At 43.3% G+C, this 26,172-nt stretch overlaps 1 protein-coding gene across 1 annotated transcript; it reads right to left on the reverse strand.

The window, feature by feature from the left end:
• Positions 1-19,825: 19,825 nt before the first annotated feature.
• LOC147420296 (uncharacterized) lies at positions 19,826-23,313 on the reverse strand. The gene has a single exon (XM_086504345.1). It carries the CDS (start codon positions 20,789-20,791, stop codon positions 20,045-20,047), a length of 747 nt encoding a protein of 248 aa, XP_086360471.1. The 5' UTR covers positions 20,792-23,313; the 3' UTR covers positions 19,826-20,044.
• Between the last annotated feature and the right edge of the window lie 2,859 nt (positions 23,314-26,172).

A 26,172-nucleotide genomic window follows, 5' to 3' on the forward strand; every position in this document is an offset into this window, starting at 1 on the left:
CTCAAGACGAAACTGTGCAGGTGAATGAGTGCAGCCATATTCAAGTAGACATGCGTGAAGATTCGATTCCAACTGAAATTTTTGCTACTAACTCAGAATTAGAGCAAAATTTTTATGTACACGTTCTACCATAGAGTTGATTGATGATACAGATGTTATAGATCAAAGCAAGGCTGCTACTATTGAGAGCAGCATGATCATGGATTTGGGTATACCAGATTTGCCGAATTTGGATATACCAAATTTTGAGGACTTGGTTAAGCAAGAGTATGTGTTTGAAGATCTTCAAAATGTTGATTCAGAGGGGGTGCAGACTCCTTCATTGAGAAATTGTGATGTCGAGCTACAAAAGTGAAAAAATGATTTTGAATGTGATGATGATGATTCAGAGGGGGTGCAGACTTCTTCTTTGAAAAGTTTATGTGACCCAAAGCTACCGATGTGGCAGACTGATCTTGAATTTTGCTGATGATTTAGAAGGGGCGCAAACTTCTTCTTTATCAAGATTTTGTGACACAGGGCTCAGCTTATGGCTGAATGATCATGAACTTGATGATGTTGATTCATAGGGGTTGCATAGTGAAGTGCAATCTCTTGGTGTTGAATATGATTGGTTTCATTGTGCCGATGATACAGACAAGGCAGTAGATGAAATTTTCAATGTGCATGCTAAACTTTGTGCTACAAAAGTACAAAGATATTTGGATGAGGGTGAAAGACTTGAAGAGCAGTTTACAGCAGATGTGCTTAGTATGCATGTCATATGTGGAAATTTTAGTTTAGAGCAGCTTGAGATGTACAGGATGGAGGAACCTTCTGAAGCGGTGGACCTAGATCTTATGTGCTTATTGGATGAAGCTTTGGAAGGATTCTCAAATATAGATGCTAAGGATACCAATCAATCTAGATTCATGCGTGAGCAAGTTTGTTCAGATGCAGCTGATGATGACCTTATGCAGTTGTTGGATGATGCTCTACTTAATTTTGAGCCTCTACAAGATAGAGAATTGTTTTCTGATGCATTTTGCGAGCCTGATGAAGAGGATTTTTCCAGAGACTTGATGTATTCAGGTATGCATGATCGGAATTCCAATACTAGTGAGAGTGAAGGTGCACTACCAATGCTTTTGTGATTGATGATCGACAATTGGATGAGCCACTTGCACAGGGGATATGGCAGTATCTAGTGATACCTAATGCTATATGGGACTTGATATTACCCTATGATGTAGGAGATTTTGAGCTAGCTTTTGACCCAGGAGGTGACACAGATATGCATGGTCCGGGGCAATTAACTTATATGCCATATCATCCAGGCGGTTTTCATGAAGATTTGTGGGTTAATTTATGTTTATATCATATTGATTGAAAATTCTTGTATTTTACCTATGATCCTGGAGGATGGTGCAATTTTTAAAGAAATGCTAACAGTGGGGCAAATGATTGGTTTCCCATTTGATCCGGGGGGGGCTACTAAAGTGCAAGTTACATATTTGAAGTTGTTGTAGCAGATTGTAGAGTACAAGGTTTTAGTTTCTAGATTATGCTAAGTCAAAAGAGTTCATAGGGTACATGGCTGGCTTCCAGTTGACTTCTTTGGACAATTGATGAACTATCTTCACATCTTTTGAGTTGGTTCTGCTACTAGAACTTGAAGTAAAGGACTAGACGGCCATTCCGTGTGCAGACAAAGTAAGATATACTTGAGCTTGATAGGGTTCCCTAAATCGAGCTTGATGGCCAAGCCGTGTGCATCATTAATTGGAGCACTTGAGTCTGGCGAGGTTCACTAAACAGGTTTTCCATAATTGAGTGCTTTGGAGATACGGCAAATACGGTTCAAAGATTTCTGATGAGCAGCTACCTAATGCTTCAGCTAGAACATTGATGATAGAGTATAAGCCTTATTTTATTTTTCATATGTTTCCCAGTTACGTGAGTCTAATGATGGCAAAGAGCTTAAGATACCTATAGCAGATGCAGATTGAAGTGCAGTTGGCACAGACCGGAGGCTGTGCAGATTTAGAGGGGGTGGATGTCATGCAACTTTGCTTCCATGATGGGAAAAAGAGTAAAGAAATGCAAGCTAAGCTTCTTTGAAGCCTACACATTTACTGAGCAATGATCAGGGCTTGTTAATAGGCCAAGTTTGATTATTAATGTATGCCAGATGCGGCTTTAAAGGGCCAACAAATGCCTTAATGATGCTAAAAAGGAGTATGCTTGAAGTGAACGCATATGGGAGATTATTATCTAGAATTGTAGTGCTTGAAGTGCTCTACCGGCCTGTCTTTACGGTGAGTGGCATAAAATGGTAACCATCTTTTTGCAACATTTGTCAGCCTACTCAACGTCCTCTTCCTCATATGTGTATATATTTTTCTACGCTATTAAGTTATCTAAAGTAAATTCCCTCTCTTCGTTTAACCTTTGTGGCGACACATACATTGTACTCTTCCCAAAAATGTCACCTTAGTCGTATATTTATATTACCACCCTTTTCTTTTTTGCTTTCTAAATAGAAGTAAGCATACAATAACCAACTATATACCCCCAAACTTTCTTACCTCTTGTGAATTAGTAGTAGAAAAATAATATATCCATATTCCACCCCATATAGATAAATTACCATGGAAATCAACTCTCCACTTGTCTTTACCAAAGATTATGGTCCCTCTCTACAAGTCTTCTATGCCCCCTACATAGGTGGCCCAATATCTCTTAAGAATATACATATAGTTTTTCTCCTTTCAAAAAGACTCCAATTGTATATTCTTTTCACAAGAAAATAATATTGGGCCCTCCTCTATTTGTTTAAGCATCATAGCCTTTTGAAAAAGCATGATTCCCCTTGGATGCATACAAGTAAAGGGCCCATACAAGAAGACTTGGAAGAAAATGTTACCATATACATGTGGTAGTGATGTGTGTGAACACACTAGGACCGCCGGGGCATTTTTTCCCTCTTTAGGAGGTTTTTTCCCCCGTGCATTGTATATACGCCCATCACTCTAGGGCTATCTATCTTTCCATTGCACACTAAGTAATATACTCTCTATTGTGTGCCTTGAGCTTCCTTCGTCTTCTCCAAGCTGTGTGTGTTTCTCTGCAACCCTAATTCCAACAATTGGTATCAGAGCAGGTCACGTCCTCCCGGGCTTAGTCGCCAGCTGCTCCAGCACACGCCTGCTCACTTTCTCCGATTTCAGTGAGCTTTGGCAAGCGTTCGCAGGTCGACAAATATTTTGGGAAAGCTCGAAGAGCTTGGTCTGCTCAGAATTTTGATTTGGGCTCATTTCGGCCTCCGTTTCCACTACGGGCAGTACTGCACAGGCTATTTCGTCATTTTGTGCAGATTTTCTGTCAGTGCCGTTTTCTGCATAACAGGTGCCTTATAGTCTTCTACGGTTTGTGCTATATAGCACAAGTTGTTCCCGCTCCATTTCTCCTATTTTCGGGCAGTTTTCACATCAGGTGCAGCATTTACCATGGCTGACAACAACAACACAGATGTGTTCAAGATGTTTGCTGCTGAGGACAGGTTGGATGGGGACAACTACCCTATGTGGGCTTATATGATGCAACACGTTCTTGTGTCAAAAGGTGTCTGGAACATTGTGCAGGGCATTGATGTACGTCCTGGTTCTGAAGATGTAGGCGATATTGAGGATGTTGCAGGTCTTGCTGCAAGGATTGCAGCTGTTAGAGTTGTTTTGCCTACAGCAGAACAAGCTCGTTGGGATGTTAAGGATGCGCAGGCTCATGCATTGATTGCGTTGTCTGTGAAGCGCACCATTATTCCTCACATCCGTTCAGCAAAATCTGCAAAACATGCTTGGGATATTCTAGCAGGTCTTTATGCAAGCCACAATGAGGCTAAAATTGCTTTGCTGCGTAAAGAGCTAGAGTCGAAGATTATGCATGAGGAAGATGATATGGACACTTTCCTTGCTAGTGTCAAGGATATCAATGAGCAACTCATTTCTGCAGGTGAAGTCATTTCTGACAGTTCCCTTGTGCAGACTGTTCTTGATGCCTTACCAGATTCCTACTAGACTTTTGCTAGTACTTGGAGACTGATGACCCAAGGAAATCCTGAAGTTGTCAAGTTTGATGCATTATGCACATTGCTGTTGCAAGAGTCACTTTCTAGAAAAAACAGGACTAGGCAGCGTGCAGTTGAACAGGCTTTTATTGCTTCTCAAAGAAAGGGTGGTAACAGTAATGCAGCCACTTCTTATGGTTCTGCTGCGAGTGGCAAAAATTCTGTTCCTAATGCTTCTGCTGGCAGCACTTCGTCTGGCAATTCTGGTGATAAGGGCAAAAAGAAGATGCGTTGCCATTATTGTAAAGCCAATGATCACTTGATCAAGTCGTGTCCTAAGTTGAAGGCCAAAGAGGCTAAGAAGAAAGAGGGTGGTTCCACTGCAAATGCTGGTTCCACTACAAATGCAGCCATTGTTGAGTCTTCTGTGAAAGGAGATTGTGATGCTGATGTTGATGCAGAATGGGCTTTTAGCGCAGAGTGCACTTACAATCCTGCTGTCCATGATGCATGCTTGTCAGTTGCTGCAGATTCACATGTGTGGTATTTCGACAGTGGTGCTACAAAGCACATTACCTCACATCGTGAATTGTTTACCTCTCTCGAGTCTGTCCCTCATGGGAATTCAGTCACTTGTGCCAACAACGCCTCTTATCCAGTTCAGGGAGTTGGAAAGATTGTGCTCACTGCTGCTAATGGCAGTTCCTTCACACTTGTTGATGCACTTTATGTACCTGGGATCAAGAAGAATCTATTGTCTGTATCCGCACTTGCTAGACTTGGACTTGTAGTCAAATTTGTGGATGACAGATGTACAGTTCATGATCTCAGTTTTGGTGATGAAATTGTTGCATCTGGGCTTTTGTGCCGTGGGCTGTATAAGCTCACTTTGTATGACAAGTGTGGACAAAATTTTGCAAATGCTGTTGCAGATTCAAGGGCTATTTCAGATGCAAAACTTTGGCATGCACGTTTTGGTCATCTGAATTTTGCCAGTTTGCTGCGTTTGCAGAAATCTGATATGGTTGCTTCTTTGCCGCCTCTTGAAGCACCTATCAAACATGTTTGTGAAGGCTGTATTCTGGGTAAAATGCAGCGTTCTAAGTTTCCAAAGGATGGTTCAGTTAGGGCTACATGCAGGTTGCAGCTTGTGCATAGTGACGTTTGTGGGCCCATGCAAACTCCGTCCTTGGGCAATTACCTGTACTTCGTGACTTTCATTGATGATTACTCCAGGCATGCGTGGGTATTTCCGCTTAAAGCGAAGTCCGAAGTTTTTATGTGCTTCAAACAATTTTTGGCTATGGCTGAAAATGTCTCAAAATGTACTATGGGCACCCTCCGTTCCGATCGAGGGGGGGAGTATATGTCTCATGAATTTAATGCATTTCTGGCTAGTCGTGGGATAAAACACCAATGTACAGTGCCTTATACACCTCAGCAAAATGGTGTTGCTGAGAGGAAAAACAGGTCACTAACGGAAATGGCACGATGTATGGTCAAAAGTCAAGCTTTGCCGCATTCTTTTTGGCTTGAGGCCATCATGTGTGCCACTTATGTACTTAATAGGTGTCCTACGAAAGCTTTGCAATCTATTACTCCATATGAAGCATGGCATGATAGAAAACCTTCTATTGAGCACATGCGTGTTTTTGGCTGTTTGGCATATGCTTTGGTGCCACAAGTGCAGCGCAGAAAATTGGATGATAAGGCTGTCAAATGTATTTTTGTTGGTTATAGTGCTGAAAGCAAAGGTTACAGGTTGTATCATCCGCAAACAAAACGTATTCTGGTTTCACGGGATGTAGTGTTTGTGGAAGATTCTGTTCAACCCTTGCTGTCATGTACTAGAGACAGAAATGTAAGCTCACAGGACATTTATGACACTTTGTTGCCTCTTTTCAGTGGTGGAAATACGAATGTAAGTTCCAATGAGGCAAATGTACAGCCTATGGGGGTTTCTGAAAATGTTTTAGAACAGCCTATTACTGATGCAGATGTACATGATGTACTTGATGAGGAAAGGGCTGAAAATGAGCAGGCTAGAGGTATGCCAAAATGGCTGGTGCACACTTTGCGTGACAGTAAATTGGATGCACCTTTATCTAGTCGTACTCGTTCAGGCTCTCGCCATGCATCTTATGCATCAGATTGTTATGCTTTGGCTGTGTCTAGTTTACATGATGTTGAGGAGCCTCTGTCTTTTGATGAAGCACAGAATTCAAAAAATTGGATTGCTGCCATGAAATCAGAATATGATGCACTTATAGAGAATGACACATAGACTTTATGTGATTTGCCTCCTGGCAAAAAGGCCATTGGTACGAAGTGGGTTTACAAGTTGAAACGCAAGCCGGATGGTGAGATCGATCGCCATAAGGCTCGACTTGTTGCAAAGGGTTATGCACAACAAAAAGGCATAGATTATGAAGAGACTTTTGCTCCCACTTGTCGTATGACTACTGTGCGTTTTCTATGTGCATTGGCAGCTCATTTTGGTTGGGATGTACATCAATCAGACATTGTTACTGCTTTCTTGAATGGTGACATATTTGAGGAAGTTTATGTAACGCAGCCTCGCGGTTTTGTCATAAAAGGACAAGAGGACAAAGTGTGCAAATGTAAGAAGGCTTTGTATGGGTTGAAGCAATCTCCTCGTGCTTGGTATGAGAAAGCTGACACTCATTTGGTTAAACGAGGCTTTCGTAACAGTCCAACAGAAAGCACATTGTATGTAAAGCGTGAGGATGATGTATTTCTCATTGTGGTTCTTTATGTTGATGATTTGCTGATCACTGGACCAAATGAGAGACATATTGCTGAATTTAAGGCTGATTTGAATGCTACTTTCAAGATGAAAGATTTGGGGCTGTTGCATCATTACTTGGGTATACAGTTTAAGCAGTGTGATGGTGGTATTGCCTTGTGTCAGAAAAGTTACATAGAGACATTGCTATGTAAGTTTGGACTTGAGGATTGCAAACCTATTGCCACTCCCATGGAAACAGGTTTGAAGTTGAGTCTACATGATGCTGGCGATCCTGCTGATGTCACTCTTTACCAAACTGCTGTTGGCTGCCTCATTTATGTATGCAACACGAGGCCAGATATTCAGTTTGCAGTCTCGCAGGTCAGCAGATTTATGCATAGCCCAGGGTCTAAGCATTGGCAGGCTGTCAAGAGGATTTTCCGCTACCTTAGTGGCACTTTACATCTTGGCTTGTTTTATCCCAAGGGGGGATCATTGCCGCCAGACTTACATGCTTTTTCGGACTCAGATTGGGCTGGTTGTTTTGACACGCGAGTGTCCACAAGTGGTTTTTGTTTCATGCTTGGTAGTTCATGTATATCATGGTTGAGCAAGAAGCAACCTACTGTGGCCACTTCGAGTTGTGAGGCTGAGTACAGGGCAGTCTTCACAGCTACGGTTGAGTGTGTATGGCTCAGACGCCTTATGGCTGACTTGGGTGTTGGACAGGACACTGCCAACACTATCTACACTAACAGTCAAAGCGCATTGGCAGTTGCGAGGAACCCAGTTTTTCATGCTCGCACAAAGCACATTGAGGTGCATTACCACTATGTCAGGGAGAGGCTCTCAGCAGGAGAGATCAGCTTGGCTTATGTGCCAACACAGGACAACCTTGCAGATCTTTTCACAAAGGCATTGTCTCGTGAGAAGCTTGAAGCTTTCCGCAAAGCTTTGGGCTTACTCCCCTTTGTGGACTGATCCTGTCCTCAGGGCATGGCACTTCCCTTTACTCATGTGCCAGCTCTCGTTCACCGCATCACTCCAGGGGGGATTTGTTACCATATACATGTGGTAGTGATGTGTGTGAAAACACTAGGACCGCCGGGGCATTTTTTCCCTCTTTAGGAGGTTTTTTCCCCCGTGCATTGTATATACGCCCATCACTCTAGGGCTATCTATCTTTCCATTGCACACTAAGTAATATACTCTCTATTGTGTGCCTTGAGCTTCCTTCGTCTTCTCCAAGCTGTGTGTGTTTCTCTGCAACCCTAATTCCAACAGAAAAAGGTTCCCTAGCCTAGTGTGGACCTTACAAACCTAATTCCTTGGTGCATGGGCGTGAAGAATAGTCCAAATTCATATCAAACATGTTGAGAAGGTCAAATTTGCCTTTTGAAGCATGTCATTCCGAGCTACATGTAAAAAGTTATGGTCAAAATAGTGTAAATCTGTCAGATTCGCAGCAAAAGCGAACTGTAAATCCAGTAAATCAAGAGGGTGAGATCTTATTTTTCCCCTACTCATCTTCTAGAAGAGCAATGAGTGTTCAAGGTCACTTGCATATGATGGGACCAACCTAAAGATGCTTTCTAAATGCCAAGACATACAAATTGAGATACCCCGCAGGAGCCACCCATAGGGCCTCATGGTGGGGCCCACCTACATTATGCACCCCTATGGAGCCTTCACTGTCTAAAATGATATTTTTGGTGAATAAATAGTCTCTTTTATGTCCAATATTCAATGAGTGGTCAAAGGACACTTAATTAGGGCTAATCACTTACCCGAATTAAGTGTAGCATAATCCCACTCCTACATAACTATAAATAGCCCCCCTTGGAGAGACTCAAGGACACACACCTATATTTTCAACTTCATGTTGTTTCTTGTTCAATAGTAGAGAAAACCCCAACTCTCCCTCTTTCACATCCTCCCTCCTAACCCTCCTCTTTGGAGGAAGTGCAACTCTATCCTCCACTCTTTCTATTCTACAATCTCTTACTCCATCAACCCAATAAATCATTTGTAGCACCTCAATAACTTGTAAATACATCATGATATCTCTCATGATTATGTTAATGATCATTAAATCATCTTCAAAACTTTCAAGTGTCGCAATTCGTGATGGTTAGCCAGCGTCTGTCCTCCCCTTAAAAGGTGTGCGAAAAATCAAGTAAGTGTTCTATTCTCAATTTACCATTGGTTTGTTTCTCCACATTTATTCAATTGGTCTAAAGAAATTTCTCACTCCAACTCTCTTTTGCTTCATTACATATGCATGTGGCTACCTCTCATGGTGATTTTATTTGTGTCACGGCATTGCATAGATGGAGATGAGCTCTCTATGCAAAGTGCATTAGTTTGATGTAAGTGATTCTCTTGTGTGTTTGAGAGGCAAGTCTTGTGCGCATGAGTTTTTTGATGAGTGCTTGAGAGAGGAGGAGTTTGGATGTATTATGGGTATTCTTATGGGGAGAAGGTGAATGCTATTCCACAAATTGCATATTTCATTTGATGTACGACATTGGGTTGCATAATCGTTGATGGTGTTCAAGTGTCCAAAGTGTATATAGAGTAAGGGGGTTTTCAAAGTGTGTTGCTTGAGTGGGTGAGTGCAAGTGTTATTTTGATTGGTTTCCTTCTCCACTCCCAAAAGAAGGTGGTGCCCCAAGTAGTGTGCGTACCTCTTTACGAACATTTTGTGAGGGTAGGCCCATTGGTTTGGGTTTAGAGGCCCCATTTCAAAAAGCTCGCCCTCATTAAGTGGTGCCCCCACTGAGGAACATATTTCCAAGTTACCTTCAAATTTTTAGTGATGAACAATGGAGTTCCCATCTATCCATTTCATGTTGCACAAGACATTACAGTAAATGTTCACATAGATAGAAAAGTCTTTTTCCAGCAACGCATTGTTTTTATGTTTGGTGCAGAAAGACTTAGAGAAATACTGGCATCACCCAATCCAATTATACTTCCAATCATCAATTATGAAACTTCTTTTGTTGTTCACATTTTCATTTTGTTTTGAAGGCAGGAACAAGGAGTGGTGAAGGGGTGCTCAAGGGCCATATGAAGGAACGAGGTCTTCAAACCAACAACGAGGAGTAGCACATGAATCACGATCAAAACAATGAACCTTTTAGGCCTATTGCTCGGCAATCCATTCATATAATCATTGCAACTAAGTTTAGGTTTCAATCTATCATAAGGAGGATATTTGGATCCACTCGCCTCAATGAAATCAATGCTTCAATTAATCCATTTATTCTACCTATGATAAAGTACGAATTAACAATGGATGTGTACATCTTCATTTTAATGTAATCAGATTTATAGTGTCAACAATCTTGTGCGGCCCGTAAGAGAAAAGTTTCTTTTAAAAAAATAAATTTCAAAAAGTCTAAACAAAATTTCAAGTTCTTTTCCCATGTTCTATGCAAGAAGTGGGGAAGATGCGCAAGAGTTTCTTGACAACTTGGAGATGGCACATCTCATATCCGGGAGAGATGAAGAGGAAGTAAAGCTACGAGCCTTCCCGTTGGTTCTAAAAGCAGAAGCTAAAGCATGGTATGAGACCTTGCAACCCCAAATCAAGTCCAACCGGGAGAGACTGCGAGCAAGCTTCCTCTCCAAGTTCGGGCAAGGTGATACTTCTGAAGGACTATGGAAATGTCTTATTGGACATAAGCAGGTATCACTTGAAGACTATCCCTCTTATGAAGCAACCTTTGTCAATCTATGGGGTAGGTGGGAGGCTATATTAGAAAATCATGGTGGTGCACCTAACTTTCTAAAAAAAGAGAGATTCATGGTTGGCTTGTATCCACTTTTAAAGGCTAAAGTAGAGCTAAAATTCCCATCCACCTTCGAAGAAGCACGTGAGGTAGCCATCATCAAGTTTAGAAAACTACACTTCCAAGCACATAGAGCAAGGGGTTTGAATGAAGTGAGTGAGAGGGAGTCTTCACAAACCATGGAAGCACCAATTAGGGCCCCTCTTGCACAATCTTCACAAATAGGAGATAACTCTCAACAAGAGGTTTTACAAAGGCTAACTCAACAGCTTGAGAACCTCACTCTGAATCTAGTACAGGGCCTACCTCAACAACGACAACCAAGAGAAGGGAATCGCAATCAACGAAGACAAGCTCAAGAGTTGCGATGTTGGAATTGCAATGAAATGGGCCATGGCATGTACAATTGTCCACATCCAAGGCGACTTTCGGGAGACATATATCCCCCCAGACCACCTCCTCTCACTGTGCAGCAAGAACTAGCTCAAGGCCCACAAATCCTTCGTCGACCACCACCACCAACAAATATACCTCCCGTCCCACATGAGGAGGAAGAAAGAGGAGTCAACATCATCAAGCTAGAAGAGGTAATAGATGAGCATACTCTAAACTTTGATGTTATGCCGGCAGAAACGCACAAGAGCACATGATAAGAATGAAGACATGAGAAGTGAAGGAACAAATTCAGCCAGAAGGGACAAGAAGAAGAAGTCAAAGTTGGAAGAAGCTGAAAGTAGCAGGAAGAAAAGATCAAGGCGAAGGGAAATTGGTATCAACGACTTCCCATTGGGAAAGGAGCTAGAGCCCTACAACATCCTGGAGGATTTACAAACCCAAAAGCCAAACATTTCATGGCCTCAACTTCTACACCTATCAGCCAAAGTAAGAAGGCAATGGCCAAAGTTGGTAAGTGCAAGAATTCCAAAAAGGAAAGCAAATCTTTCCATTAAGGTTGTGGCCTCGAAGCTACAAAAAGATGTGGAACCCATTGTGGATGCTTACATAAGGGATAAAAAAGTGTCTAATGTATATGTTGATGGTGGAGCTCAAATGTGTGTGATCACGGAAAAATCAATGAACAGGTTAGGGCTGGAAATTACAAAGTCCTCTAATTGTCAAGCTAGGCTAGCCAACAACTCAAGTGTGAAGTGTTTGGGGATCATTGAAAATGTAAAAGTCTCTGTATGTAACATAGATGCACGAGTGGATATGTATGTCATGCCAGCTAAGGGGGAGAGCTATCCCATCATCCTAGGGAGGCCTTGGCTCATTGTTGTGAATGCAGATCAAAAATGGGGAAGTGGTCGTTTGATTCTTAAGAAGGGTCAACCGGTGGTGTATGATTGGCGAGAAGGAAAGCAACTAGATATCAACTATGAAACCACGACAGATGAAGAGAGCTAGGAGGAGAGTCCTTACTCAAGTGATGAGGAAGCATCAACCAGTGCATCAACCATTGAAGAGGAGTCTTCTTTGGAGGTAATGGGAATTTTATTCAACGCCAACACCCAAGATGTTTCTGTAGAAGAAAAGCCAACAGACAATCACACACGAGGGGATGAAAGATGCCACCACCTTGAAGAAGGATTTGAGAAGATGCTTGCAAAAGATCTTACTTGTGAGGAGAAGAGGTCCTACATCAATATGTTAAGGAGGTATCCCAATTTGTTTATCACTGACTACTCACAAATAAGAGGTGTAGATGTAATAGAGCATCGAATTGAATTGAAACCAGGGACCAAACCCGTGGCTCAAAAGTTAAGGCGACTAGGATCTGTGCAACAAAAGGCTCTCCTACAAGAAGTGAATCGACTCTTGAAGGCTGGCTTCATCTATCCAGTATCCAAATCCGAATGGGTATCACCTATTGTAGTCACTCCCAAGAAGAATGGTAAGTGGAGGGTCTCCGTGGATTACAAACCCCTCAACGCTGCGACAAAGAGGGACCACTTCCCTCTCCCTTTCCAAGATGAAATTTTGAATGAAGTAGCAGGTCACAAATGCTACACTGTGTATGATGGGCATTCAGGATATTTTCAAATTAGAATAGCAGAAGAGGACCAACCAAAAACCACCTTCATCACACCTTGGGGATGTTTTGCATTCAGAGTAATGCCTTTTGGGCTCACCAATGCTCCTAGCACCTTCATGAGATTCACAATATTTGTATTTCAGCCATTCTTTGGAGAATCTATAAGAGTCTTTAAGGATGATTTCTGTATTTATAGTTGTAGATCACTTCACTGCCAAAAGGTTGAAGAGGGGCTTAAGAGGCTCCATCAATTTGGGGGACAACTCATCCCAGAGAAGTGTCATATCGGTGAATCTCAGGTGGTTTTGCTAGGCCATGTGGTTTCTTCACAAGGAATTCAAGTGGATCCCTCTAAAGTAGAGGCCCTTTTTTCATTATCTCCACCAACAACAACTAAGGAGCTAAGGACCTTCAACCACAAAGTGAGGTACATGTCTCGCTTCATCCATCTCCTAGCAAAAGCCATCGCCCCTTTGCATAGGTTGGCAAGCCAATCTACATTTGAATGGGGGAGGGAACATGCAAAATGTTTTGAGGAAGTGAAGGACATTCTTAGCTCTCTCCCAATCCTAATGCCACCAGATCCAAAGGAGACCTACTATGTCACTCCAAGTGTAGGTTTCGAAGCAATTGGTGTTGTTTTGATGCAAAAAGATCCTAAAACATCATACATGAGGCCGATCTATTTTGCAAGCAAGGTGATGACTCCGACCGAGAAGGGATACACTGAAATGGAGAAAGTGGTCTTTGCAATCTTGTTTGCGGTAAGGAAGTTTCGATCGTATCTTCTCCCTGTACCATTTGTTTTTCTCACCTTAGAGCACAATCTACCATATATAGTACAACACATGAGCCTCTCATCTAGAATAGCAAAGTGAGTGCTTGAACTCCAAGAATTTGAATACACTTTCCTTGTAGAAGATAGCACAAGAGCAGGACTTGCAGACATTCTCACCTACAAAGTGAGAGAAAGGGAAGGATCACGACTACAAAGAGAGGAAGGCTCAAAACAGTTCAAAGTGAAGGAGATTGATAATGCCCATACTTTATGCTTTGACGGAGCTTATCAACGCCAACAAGACAAAGCAGCAGGGGGGATCATCATTTTGAACCCACAAAAGGAGGTAATGGTTAGAAAAGGTATCACTCTAACCAACGTTCACTCTAACAATGAGGCTGAGTATGCTACTGTAACCCTTGGGTTAGAAGAATGCAAAGAATTAGGCATACAAAGACTTATTATAAAAGGTGATTCTTTGCTAGTGGTCAAGCAAATCCAAGGGACTTGGAGGTGCAAGAATCGTACATTGTTTGAGTGGCTTAGTAGTGTAAGATCTTTGATGAAGGGTTTTAAAGCAACACAGGTACAACACATTGTGAGAACGCATAACAAGGAAGCACACTTACTCGCAAATGAAAAGCTTCAAATGGCGGTAGGAGGTGTGAAACTATATGAACCCAAATATCAAGGTCAAGAGGAGCTAAAAGACATTATCTTCTTTCTACAAGCAGGTGAGTGTCCCAAACACTTAGACAAGGTGCAAAGATATAGACTAGTTAAGAAGGCCACACCTTACCAGTTGATCGGGGATGATTTATATCACAAAGGGAAAGATTTGGTCTTGAGGAGAGTACCAGGTGTGCAAGAGATGGAGAAAATTCTTCTTTCATGTCATGATGATGTCTGTGGTGGTCAATTTTCTCAAGATATTACAAGTAGGAAGATTTTACAAGCAGGGTTTATTTGGCCGAGCTTACACCGTGATGTCCAATATTGGTGTAAGGCATGTAAGCCATGCCAAATTGCTGGGGATAGACGACTAACATATGAGCCTCGAGTCCCAATAATATCTTATGGCCCTTTTGAAAAGTGGGGTGTGGATGCAATAGGTCCCCTACCTCGTAATTCTACAGGGAAGGTTTTCATCATCATGGGTGTTGACTACATGACACGATGGATGGAAGCAACAAGCACAACCCGAATCACAGCTGAAGAGGTATCAAAGTTTATTTTTGACCATATTTGTAGTAGGTTTGGAACACCCCTAGAAATCTTATCAGATCAAGGCCCGGGTTTTAGGGCTGACCTTCTGAATGATCTCTTGAGGAGGTTAAAAGTGAAACACCTGCATTCCACACCCTACTATCCTCAATGCAATGGATTGGTGGAAAAAGTGAATGGAATGATATGTAAGATCATTTCTAAGCAGGTTGTGGACCGGCCTAATGATTGGGATCGCCATTTGACGGCTGCTCTTTGGGCGTATAGGACATCTTTCAAGGTATCTACCCAATTCACCCCTTTTCATCTAGTTTATGGACAGGAGGTACTTCTCCCCATTGAGGTAGATCTCTCAAGCTTGCGTGTTCTTGCAAGAGTGGCAAAAAAACCAAAAGAGGTTCTACATGAAAGGATCTTAGATCTCCAACGACTTCAGCTAGATAGAGAAGAGTCCATTGATCACTACATCACCAAAGCGACAAGCCAAAGGGACAAAATCAACAAGAAGCTCAAGGGGAAAGGATTGAAGGAAGGTATGTTGGTTCTTCGCTATGATAATTGACTTGATACTCGACTTGACAAAAAGTTTTTGCAAAGATGGGAGGGACCTTTCATGATAAAAACAAAGTTTGGGAATGGTAGTTACAGATTAGCAGATTTATCACGAAAACTCCACAAGACCAAAGTCAATGGATGGAGATTAAAGCTCTACTTTCAACGTATCAATCCGTTGATAGGAAGTCATCTGTCTACATCGTCTAAGCTCCAAATTGGCATGGCTCCCTTCGGCTTGGCAAATGCTCCACCTATTATTAAAGCTTTGATGTGCACAGAAGAACCAGCTTTGGAATCTGAACATACCCAAGGCAACCCTCCCATCTCTGATTTATGGGATTGAGGTAATGAAAAGCAGGTCTAATGGAGTAAAAGAGTGCATGACACTCCTCCTATTGAAAAAAAAAAGTGAAAAAGGAAAAATGACAAAAAAAAGAGAAAAAAAAAGAAGAAGAAGCAACACCGTCCTCCTAAAGATATGAATATCTCTAAGCTTGGGGGAGGGCTAATATGAGTGGCATAAAATGGTAACCATCTTTTTGCAACATTTGTCAGCCTACTCAACGTCCTCTTCCTCATATGTGTATATATTTTTCTACGCTATTAAGTTATCTAAAGTAAATTCCCCCTCTTCGTTTAACCTTTGTGGCAACACATACATTGTACTCTTCCCAAAAATGTCACCTTAGTCATATATTTATATTACCACCCTTTTCTTTTTTGCTTTGTAAATAGAAGTAAGCATACAATAACCAACTATATACCCCCAAACTTTCTTACCTCTTGTGGATTAGTAGTAGAAAAATAATATATCCATCTTACACCCCATATAGATAAATTACCATGGAAATCAACTCTCCAATTTTCTTTACCAAAGATTATGGTCCCTCTCTACAAGTCTTCTATGCCCCCTACATAGGTGGCCCAATATCTCTTAAGAATATACATATTGTTTTTCTCCTTTCAAAAAGACTCCAATTGTATATTCTTTTCACAAGCAAATAATATTGGGCCCTCCTCTATTTGTTTAAGCATCATAGCCTTTTGAAAAGGCATGATTCCCCTTGGATGCATACAAGCAAAGGGCCCATACAAGAAGACTTGGAAGCAAAAGGTTCCCTAGCCTAGTGTGGACCTTACAAACCTAATTCCTTGGTGCATGGGCGTGAAGAATAGTCCAAATTCATATCAAACATGTTGAGAAGGTCAAATTTGGCTTTTGAAGCATGTCATTCCGAGCTACAGGTAAAAAGTTATGGTCAAAATAGTGTAAATCTGTCAGATTCGCAGCAAAAGGGAACTGTAAATCAAGTAAATCAAGAGCGTAAGATCTTATTTTTCCCCTACTCATATTCTAGAAGAGAAATGAGTGTTCAAGGTCACTTGCATGTGATGGGACCAACCTAAAGATGCTTTCTAAATGCCAAGACAGACAAGTTGAGATACCCCGCAGGAGCCACCCGTAGGGCCTCATGGTGGGGCCCACCTACATTATGCACCCCTATGGAGCCTTCACGGTCTAAAATGATATTTTTGGTGAATAAATAGTCCCTTTTATGTCCAATATTCAATGAGTGGTCAAAGGACACTTAATTAGGGCTAATCACTTACCTTAATTAAGTGTAGCATAATCTCACTCCTACACAACTATAAATAGCCCCCCTTGGAGAGACTCAAGGACACACACCTATATTTTCAACTTCATGTTGTTTCTTGTTCAATAGTAGAGAAAACCCCAACTCTCCCTCTTTCACATCCTCCCTCCTAACCCTCCTCTTTGGAGGAAGTGCAACTCTATCCTCCACTCTTTCTATTCTACAATCTCTTACTCCATCAACCCATTTAATCATTTGTAGCACCTCAATAACTTGTAAATACATCATGATCTCTCTCATGGTTATGTTAATGATCATTAAATCATCTTCAAAACTTTCAAGTGTCACAATTCGTGATGGTTAGCCAGCGTCTGTCCTCCCCTTAAAAGGTGTGCAAGAAATCAAGTAAGTGTTCTATTCTCAATTTACCATTGGTTTGTTTCTCCACACTTATGCAATTGGTCTAAAGAAATTTCTCACTCCAACTCTCTTTTGCTTCATTACATATGCATGTGGCTACCTCTCATGGTGATTTTATTTGTGTCACGGCATTGCATAAACGGAGATGAGCTCTCTATGCAAAGTGCATTAGTTTGATGTAAGTGATTCTCTTGTGTGTTTGAGAGGCAAGTCTTGTGCGCATGATTTTTTTGATGAGTGCTTGAGAGAGGAGGAGTTTGGATGTATTATGGGTATTCTTATGGGGAGAAGGTGAATGCTATTCCACAAATTGCATATTTCATTTGATGCACGGCATTGGGTTGCATAATCGTTGATGGTGTTCAAGTGTCCAAAGTGTATATAGAGTAAGGGGGTTTTCAAAGTGTGTTGCTTGAGTGGGTGAGTGCAAGTGTTATTTTGATTGGTTTCCTTCTCCACTCCCAAAAGAAGGTGGTGCCCCAAGTAGTGTGCGTACCTCTTTACGAACATTTTGTGAGGGTAGGCCCATTGGTTTGGGTTTAGAGGCCCCATTTCAAAAAGCTCGCCCTCAACGGCTCGTCACGGAGCTACGATGCAAAAGTTCTTGCAATTTGAAGTTTAAGCCAACTACAGATCCGTACCAGATTGGGCAACTACAGCTGAGGGGACAGAAATGAAGTGAATGCATGGGCCTGAAGTCTTACTTTGTGAAGCGCACCGGTCTTTTCAGATCAGTGATCCGAGTTACGGTTACCGAGATATCGCCAGATTAAATTTCACCGAGGACCGGCTCTGTACTAATCTGGTCCTCTCAATCGGTGTGCCTTCTAGTGTTTTTTGGAGCTTGACACGATTCGAGAGGGTAGTACTCATCAGTATGTGGGGTTAGCAAGAAGTGACTCTGCATCAATTGGAACCCGGGTCAAAAAGATGTAACGTGTGTCAGTTGTTGACTGCCTGTTAGCAGATGTTTTGGTGCCAACCTGTTGCTCGTCGTTCCAAGCCATGCTGGTGTCCTTAACCAAATGCGAAGGGAAGGCCATTTTTCAAATGTAATCAATTATACTTGCATCTTGTGGGCTTGTGGCACTATTCAAGACTTTTTATGGGCATCAAAATTCACGATGATATTGTTAGTTGATGGCTATTGGAGAAAGTTGTTGAGCTTGGTGATGCTTTGACCGATATGTATGCCAAATGTGGTGCCCTTAGAAAGCTTAAGGCAAAATGTGGTGCCCTTACAAGGCTTGAGGCTGCCCAATGAAGCCAAAGACCGCCACTAAGGTGGGAAGGCCGCCCAAAATTTAAAAAAAGGCTTTTTAGTGTGGAAGGGAAGAAATAAAAGAAGAGGGCGGCAGACAGCGAGGCGAGCAGCACAACAGAAGTGAGATGAGGTCGCGCAGGGCTCTGTGGAGCTCGGCTTGCTTTGACCATGCAGGGAAAGTTGCAGAGCATCTGAAGGCGCACTTTTTCGGTGTCGATTTTGGCAATTTTTGCGTCATTCCATCCGTCGACTGCCACGTCGTCGAGCTGCTTCCCACCTAGCAACGACGGCGCCGTCGTTGCTTAGGGAAAAGTGGCCTATCTTTAAACAAAAGGGAGGACGTAAGGGTTTTTTTGTTTTTCGAGGGCAGCATGGAGGAAGTGTCGGGAGCTCGGAGGGAGAAGGTGAAGCATAGGGCTCTCTCTCTCTCTCTCTCGTCCTTGGCTAGCAAAGCGACGGGAGTCTCTCTCCCTCTCGACCTTGATGCGACAAAGGGTAAGAAGAAGGAAGTGAAGGCTCTCTCTCGCTCTCATGTTGGAGAAGCAAAGCGAGAGCTCTCTCCCGCTCCCGCTCTCTCTCGTTCCCCAACCAAAGCATCGAGGAGAAGGAAGGCATAGCGAGGCTCTCTCTCTCTCTCTCTTGGTGCATGAGCAAAGGATAGGAGGATATACTCTACGAGAGGGAAAGAGGGCATTTACAAAAGAAGAAAGGCGGGAAGAGCTCGGAGGCATGAAGAAGAAGAAGAGGGTTACTCTCGCTCTCTCTGTCGTCCTCGGCTAGCAAATCCAAGGGAGTCTCTCTCTCCCTCTCGACCTTGATGCAACACAGGGTAAGAAGAAGGAAGCGAAGGCTCTCTCTCGCTCTTGTGTTGGAGAAGCAAAGCGAGGGCTCTCTCTCTCTCTCTCTCTCTCTCTCTCTCTCTCTCTCTCTCTCTCTCTCTCTCTCTCTCTCTCTCTCTCTCTCTCTCTCGTTCCCCAACCAAAGCATCAAGGAGAAGGAAGGCATAGCGAGGCTCTCTCTCTCTCTCTCTTGGTGCATGAGCAAAGGATAGGAGGATATACTCTACGAGAGGGAAAGAGGGCATTAACGAAAAGAAGAAAGGAGGGAAGAGCTCGGAGGCATGAAGAAGAAGAAGAGGGTTACTCTCTCTCTCTCTCTCTCTCTCTCTCTCTCTCTCTCTCTCTCTCTCTCTCTCTCTCTCTCTCTCTCTCTCTCTCTCTCTCTCTCTCTCTCTCTCTCTCTCTCGTCCTCGTTTAGCAAAAGAAGAGCGGCAATTAAGGCAAAGCAAAGCACACAAAGCAGAACAGTTGAAAATAATTGAAGCATGATGACTGACACAGTGAACTTAAATTAAATTTTGCAGAATCCAAGAGGCAGTTGAAGCAGGTAAAGTGACAGTCAACACTTTCCATCACCGTCATCGGTGTGAAGATTAATTAATCGTTTTAATAAGCCCGGATGTCGTTAACGGCCTAGTTAATCTGTAAAGGGAGCTTAAACTCCTATTTACCAATTAATCCAAGTGTTGGTGCTGCTAACAGCCCGCCTTGGCTACCGATTACATTGTACTTAGAGCTTGAACTGATTAATTGAAGATTACGGTGATTCCGAGACATTTTCTTCTGTTGTTCTTGTTCTCTCTCACACCTCCCACAGCCAGAGGCCCGGCACTGCCCGGCTCACGTTTCGAATACATATCCCGCGACAACGACCCCCACAGCGACCTAAGAAGTTCAGACCCCTTGGCTAGGGAGAGAAAAGGGCTAAAAAGACAGGGAGAACCAAGAAATTTTATCCCATCGTTTGGCCTCCTTGATCGGGAAGTTTTTGAGGTTCCTGAAGAGAAGCACTGCCATTCCTGATCAGGAGAGTCAAGGGCTCTTAAAATTAGTTTGACGGCTAGTTTGTTTGCCCATAGGTTGAGATCACTGAGACCCAAGCCCCCTAATTCCTTGGGGTAGACAGCATATTTTCCAATTAACCTTGGCAAGCCCTTTCTTAAGAGGGTCCCCTGACCATAAAAAGTTTCTACAGATCTTAGTGATGTCCAGTAGGTGAGAGTCAGGTGGTCTCCAACAGGAGAGGAAAAAAATACCATAGCCGACAGAAAGTGTTTGACAACTAGGGCTCTCCTTGCTATATATGATGTCCACCTATTGAGCTTGGTGGCAAACCTGGATTTGACCCAATCCACCTCTGATTGAGTGAGACATTTAACCGAAAAGGATGCCCAGAAACCTAAAAACAGTGCCATATTCAATGACCTTGCAGCCCTGGTTGCTGACCCACTCAAGGATAGGGGAACCAAAAGCTCAAATACCCGTTTTCTCATTATTAATCTTGGAGCCAGAGGCTAGACAGAAGATGTTAAGATAGTCCCAGAATTCTCTGAGGGACTAATCATCATTGTTTAGGAGACCATTGGTATCATCTGCAAATTGAGATAAGCATTGTTGGGTTCCATTAGGGAGGGTAGTTCCTTTAAGGGTTCCCTTGAGCGTTCAGTCCTTGACTAGCCAGTTGAGAGAATCTGCAGCTATTGCAAACAAAAGGGTAGCCAGGGGGCATCCTTGCCTAACTGACCTGGCAAGTTTGAAAGCTTTGGAAAGGCCATTGTTTATAGCTACCCGGGCTCTTGCATTGCCCAAAAGGGTTTTTACAAAGACTACCATTCGGGGTCCAAAACCCATCAAGAAAACACATTTTGTGAGAAAAGACCATTCAAGACGATCATAAGCCTTATCAAAGTCAACTTGACAAAGATATAGTCTTGTCATGATTCCTCGGCATGTTCTATGCCTTCCCATAAAGAAAATATAGCTTCTAATATTCTTCTGCCCTTGATGAAACCCTTTTGCTCACCCTTTTGCTAGTAGAGAGCTATTTCATTAGGGGAAGAGTGATTCTTAATGCAAGAGCCTTGCAAATACTTTATATGTTGTTGTTAACATAGTTAAGGGCCGCCAATTGGAGAAAATTTCCTTGGGTCCCCTTTTGTGTAGTAGTTTGATAATCCTTGTAATCATTTGAACTGGGAGAGCTAGGTGAGAGACAGATTCCTCCCAAATGAGAAGAAGGATGGGTGCTAAGGTGTCTTTGAACTGGTAGAATTCGGCTGGGAGAGCATCTATTCCATGGGTTTTATTTGGCTTGAGGGCTTCAATCTCTTCCACTGAGAGGTTGGCTTCAATCTCTTCCACTGAGAGGTTGATTGCCTTTCTGCACTCCCAATTTTTGTTGCGAGCTGTTACTTTCTCAAGTGTCAGAGTTTCGGGGGGGCTGAACAGACCTTCGTAATACTTTTCTGCCAATTCTAGATTTTCCTCTAGGGATTGAGCCACTCCATCCTGAGTAGTGTGCATAATTTTCCTCTGATTTTTCTTTCTGAGGCTTTTAAACATCTTCTTTGAGGGCTTGTCTGCCTTACCAACCCACCACTCCCTGAAGAAAACTCATGTATGTTTGAGGGTTAGCTCCTCTTTAAATCTCAACCACTTTCTAAGTATGGAAACCTTGGATTGATCACTTCAAGAGTTGGCCTCTAGTTCCACAAGCTCAGAGTAGATACTATCTCTCCTTGCCCTCCTTATCTCAGTCACTTTCTTTCTGAACCAGATAAGGGCTTTCTCATATTCCTTGACTACCACAGACCATGCTTTGGCCGGGTATGGGGTGTCTAGAGAAGACCTGTGCCCAAATAGCTTTGATTTGAGTCTGGACTCCGTCTCTCACTTTGAGCTTTGGGTCATAGGAACAGGTTGGAGACTTCACCTAACAATTCTAGGAAAGCAAGACTGGACAGATGTTACATCAGCTAAGGATGTTGTGTTGTTCTTCCAATCAAAGGAAGTTATGAGATGGAATCTCAGGTAGTGTCTCCTGAGATTCCACCTAATCGAATGAAGATGGAACCAGTAGGACATTGATAGTCAGTGTGTTTGCAAGTGGATGTCGCAGGCTCGACCACCACGGCCAGCTGAGGATACTGTGTTGTTCTTCCAATCAAATGAAGCTGTGATGTGGAATTTCATGAGATTCCACCTATTTGAATGAAGATGGAACCAGTAGTAGGACACTGTTATCTGCCAAAGTGCAGAGAACAAGAGGTAAAGACCTACTCGAATCACCATCGACAGATCGCATAAGCGCTACAGCAAGAGAGAGAGAGCCGAGTGCTGCAAGATAGAGATAGAGATAGAGATAGAGAGAGGCAAACGTTGCGGGTTGTGCCACCCTCAAAAAGAGAGAGACACAGAGAGAGAGCCAGTTTCGGCTTCAGCGCATGCCTCACGAGCAGGAAGTTGTTCTTCACGAGCAGCAAGTTCTTCTTCATCCGCCTCTTCCTCACACTATACTACCTATTGGCTCGTAAGAATTATATTGCCCCTACCCCGGACAGAGACATAACCTCCTCTCCACCCTCTATGTCAGAACCACCCTTCGTCTCCTCCGCCTTCTGCACCCACCTTCTCCATCTCGCCCCTCTTCTGCACATGCAGCCCCAGGGGAATGATGCAAGCATGAGCAGATGACAAGACGTGTGCAGCTTAAGTGATTGGACAAAGGGGCAAGGAGGTCGTGCATCTGCAAAGCTGGATGAGAAGCACGAGGACCGAAAGCAGGGCAGCAGGAGATACTTATTGCCTCATGTAGGTTGCATGCGTTCCATTCTCTCCTCATTCATTATTGCCTCGTGTAGATTGCAATTATGCAAACCTTATGATTCTTCCGGTTCTACCTTCTTGCAATGAATTTCCCTTTTAAAATTGCCTCCCTCTCGCATCTTCAAAAGATTCCTCTTATATGGAATTTCCCGAAATGGGTAACCCATTGGACTTGGATTGTAACCAATCATAGAACTTTCATTATCAATAAGAAAAGCACCACTTCCATAAGCACCACACTTATACCTAATCGTGCCTAATCCCTGCTGGTCTTGTGGTTTTTGTTTTTTTTTTTGGGTAGCCTCGTATGCTTAAGAATCTAAAATCTCTATCTCAAACTGTAGATGACGTAAGAGAGACTTGTAGCTTTCGTTTGGCTCCTCAAGGCACAGATTGTGCTTGAGACTTATTGTACAATAGGTAGTGGGTCTCTAACTTGCACCCATTAATCAATTAGAGGCAAAGATTCCCTCTCTCAGTTTCATCAAAGCACATCATTTGCACCCTATCCTCCTCCCCATCTGTCATGCCCCTCCCCCCTTTCCTTGTGAAGCGTCCGGTTGTGGCCCCACCTGTCATGTGACACATCCCAACCCTATGTGTCCATGGACAAGCTACACCACAGCAAAGTTCAGTCAGTTTAGATTAGCAATGATTTGGCACTTTTGCGAGTCTATTCGTAGACCGTGCATGTCTAGTCACTTAGCAATAGATGCATATCCTCTGGTTGCACACAGCATGATCATCAGTATTCCCTTCATTATCCATCAGATTCAATCAGGGGAATTTTTCAGTGCATTTAGCTTATTTTCCCTATTTTTGGTTATTTTCACTTATTATTTTTAAGTGACTTTCCAACAAAAGTAGGTAGGGGAATTTTGCTAAGTTAATATATAAGCAAACCCAAGTTAGCACTTTCTGGCAGAAGAGGCGGCAGGAGCTTCCCGCTCAACAGGCAACTTCTCAGCAGTGCCCCTCAAGGACCCCTAGCGTTTCCTATTCCTAGCAGTAAACCTCATCCCTGGCGTTTTCTAGCTTGGCTACATCGCCATAGATCCAGAACCCCCAACCCTTGCAGGATCGCCCCTCAGCACCATTCAGCCCTGGCGTTTTCCAATTAGCCCCATTAGCGTTTTTGAATTCTTGCCCATATCAGCACTAGCGTTTTGCTGGCGTTTTTGCTCTGCTGCAGTGTTTTGACTTTCAGCCCCAACCCGCCGCAGATACACAGCGATTAGAAGATCTCACATTTCAGTCACCAAGTCATCGTCGTCATCGGCATAGTCCAAGTTGCATCAGTCCATTGCATACGCATTGTACACCTTTGTGCAATCAAAGTAGACCACTGTTGCTGACGAGAGTGGGGCCTTCGGAGGAGGGTTTTACAACCTCTCGGGTGTCGTATGTCTTCTCTTTCCTTCTCTCAGTCTCATTCACTTGCACGCACAATATGCACTCACTTTGTTCGTGATCATAACACTCTCCATAAAGACGCAAGGCTCTCTCCTTCCCTAAGAACTAAAAGGAACCTTGAGCAAATATAGATCACTAATCTTGAGAAAATACAACATTCATTCCGCTGCACCTTACATTGGTATCAGAGCTTTGGAAGTGTTCTGTACTACTCAAGGGAAGAACCACAAGAAGTTTTTTTTGCTTGTTGCGGTCGCACGAACCCAAGTTCGCTTGGGCGTGTCGATTCCTAATCGTGTTTTGTTGAAGAGTGACAGGAATCCCAAGAAAGAAGGGCTTGTCCAGCCTCCCCTTGTGTCTCTTTTCACTCATTGAGAGCGGACCGTGCACTTAGCGGCCGGCAAATCGACGTGAGGTGGGAAAAAGCAACCTTGGTGTGAGCGCAAGGCCGCCAAGGGATGCGCCCGCAGGAAGGAGTAGAACTCGGGTGAAGAGAAGATCCTTCTCCAACGCGATTTGCAAGCGAAAGAACACCTCAAGAACCCAAGATTCTCACAAATCAAGGACCTCGAGAACCTCAAGACCCTCAATAACCCAAGTTCCTTGCGAGCTTAAGACCCTAAGATCATAGTGCATGGTCGTCACCCGAAGCGGAATGGATACTTCGCATACATGTGATGAGCATGAGAGAGGCGACGAAGACTCGTCCCCACCCCGAGATGATTTCTTCAACCCTCCCCCTTCGCCATCTACGCCACCAAGTGCACCAAACCCTATGGAGGCAATGGTCAAGCAGATGATGGCCATGATGGATAGACAAGAAGCAAATTGCCTTGCTAAGGACAGTGAGCATGACAAAAAGAGCCCGTAAGCGCGACGACAGAATTGCAAGAATGGCCGCAGACCAAGAAGCCAAGGACCACGAGCGCGACGACAGAAATGCAAGACATGTCGCACAACAGGAAGACAAGCGCCTTGCTTTAGAACGCGAGCGCGACGCAAGAAAAGAAAGAAAAGAACTAAGGAAGGAGGAAGCGACAGCACGTGCCGCGGCCTTGGAGGCCGAGCGTGAAACTCGACGAGAGCTACGCACTCAAGAATTGCTTGCCCAAGTCCTAGCCTCGAAGACCAAACCACCCAAAGATCGTGGGAGTTCGTCAAGTGGCGCAAGCCATGATGCGGATTCCAACCATCCAGTCACAGAGAAGTTGACTTTCAGTAAGTATGACGATAAGATGGATGCTACTGTTATCCTTTCTTGGTTGCATCAATTTAATGCTTATTTTGCGACAACTAAGAAAACAGGCAATAGCAAAGTTTTGACGGCAGCTATGTACCTTGCCGATGATGCCATTAATTGGTACCAGGCATGGCAAGAGGCACAGCTAGCCGCGCACCTAGAGGCAGCCGACGATTTCACGCCCCTCTCTTTTAGTTGGGTTGATTTCCAAGACAAGCTCAAGGCGCGGTTTATGCAACCTCAGTACCTTGCACGATTGAAGGACGATTGGCGAGCTCTCAAGAAAAATGGTATGCCGATTATGTTCTTTTCGAATCGTGTTTTGCAGCTAGGTACCCAATTACGCATGTCGGATGATGAACGCAAAGAGGCATTCCTTTTTGGACTAGACGACTA

The sequence above is a fragment of the Adiantum capillus-veneris genome, chromosome 28, assembly GCF_014529385.1.
Source record: "Adiantum capillus-veneris isolate H3 chromosome 28, ASM1452938v2, whole genome shotgun sequence".
NCBI lineage: Eukaryota > Viridiplantae > Streptophyta > Polypodiopsida > Polypodiales > Pteridaceae > Adiantum > Adiantum capillus-veneris.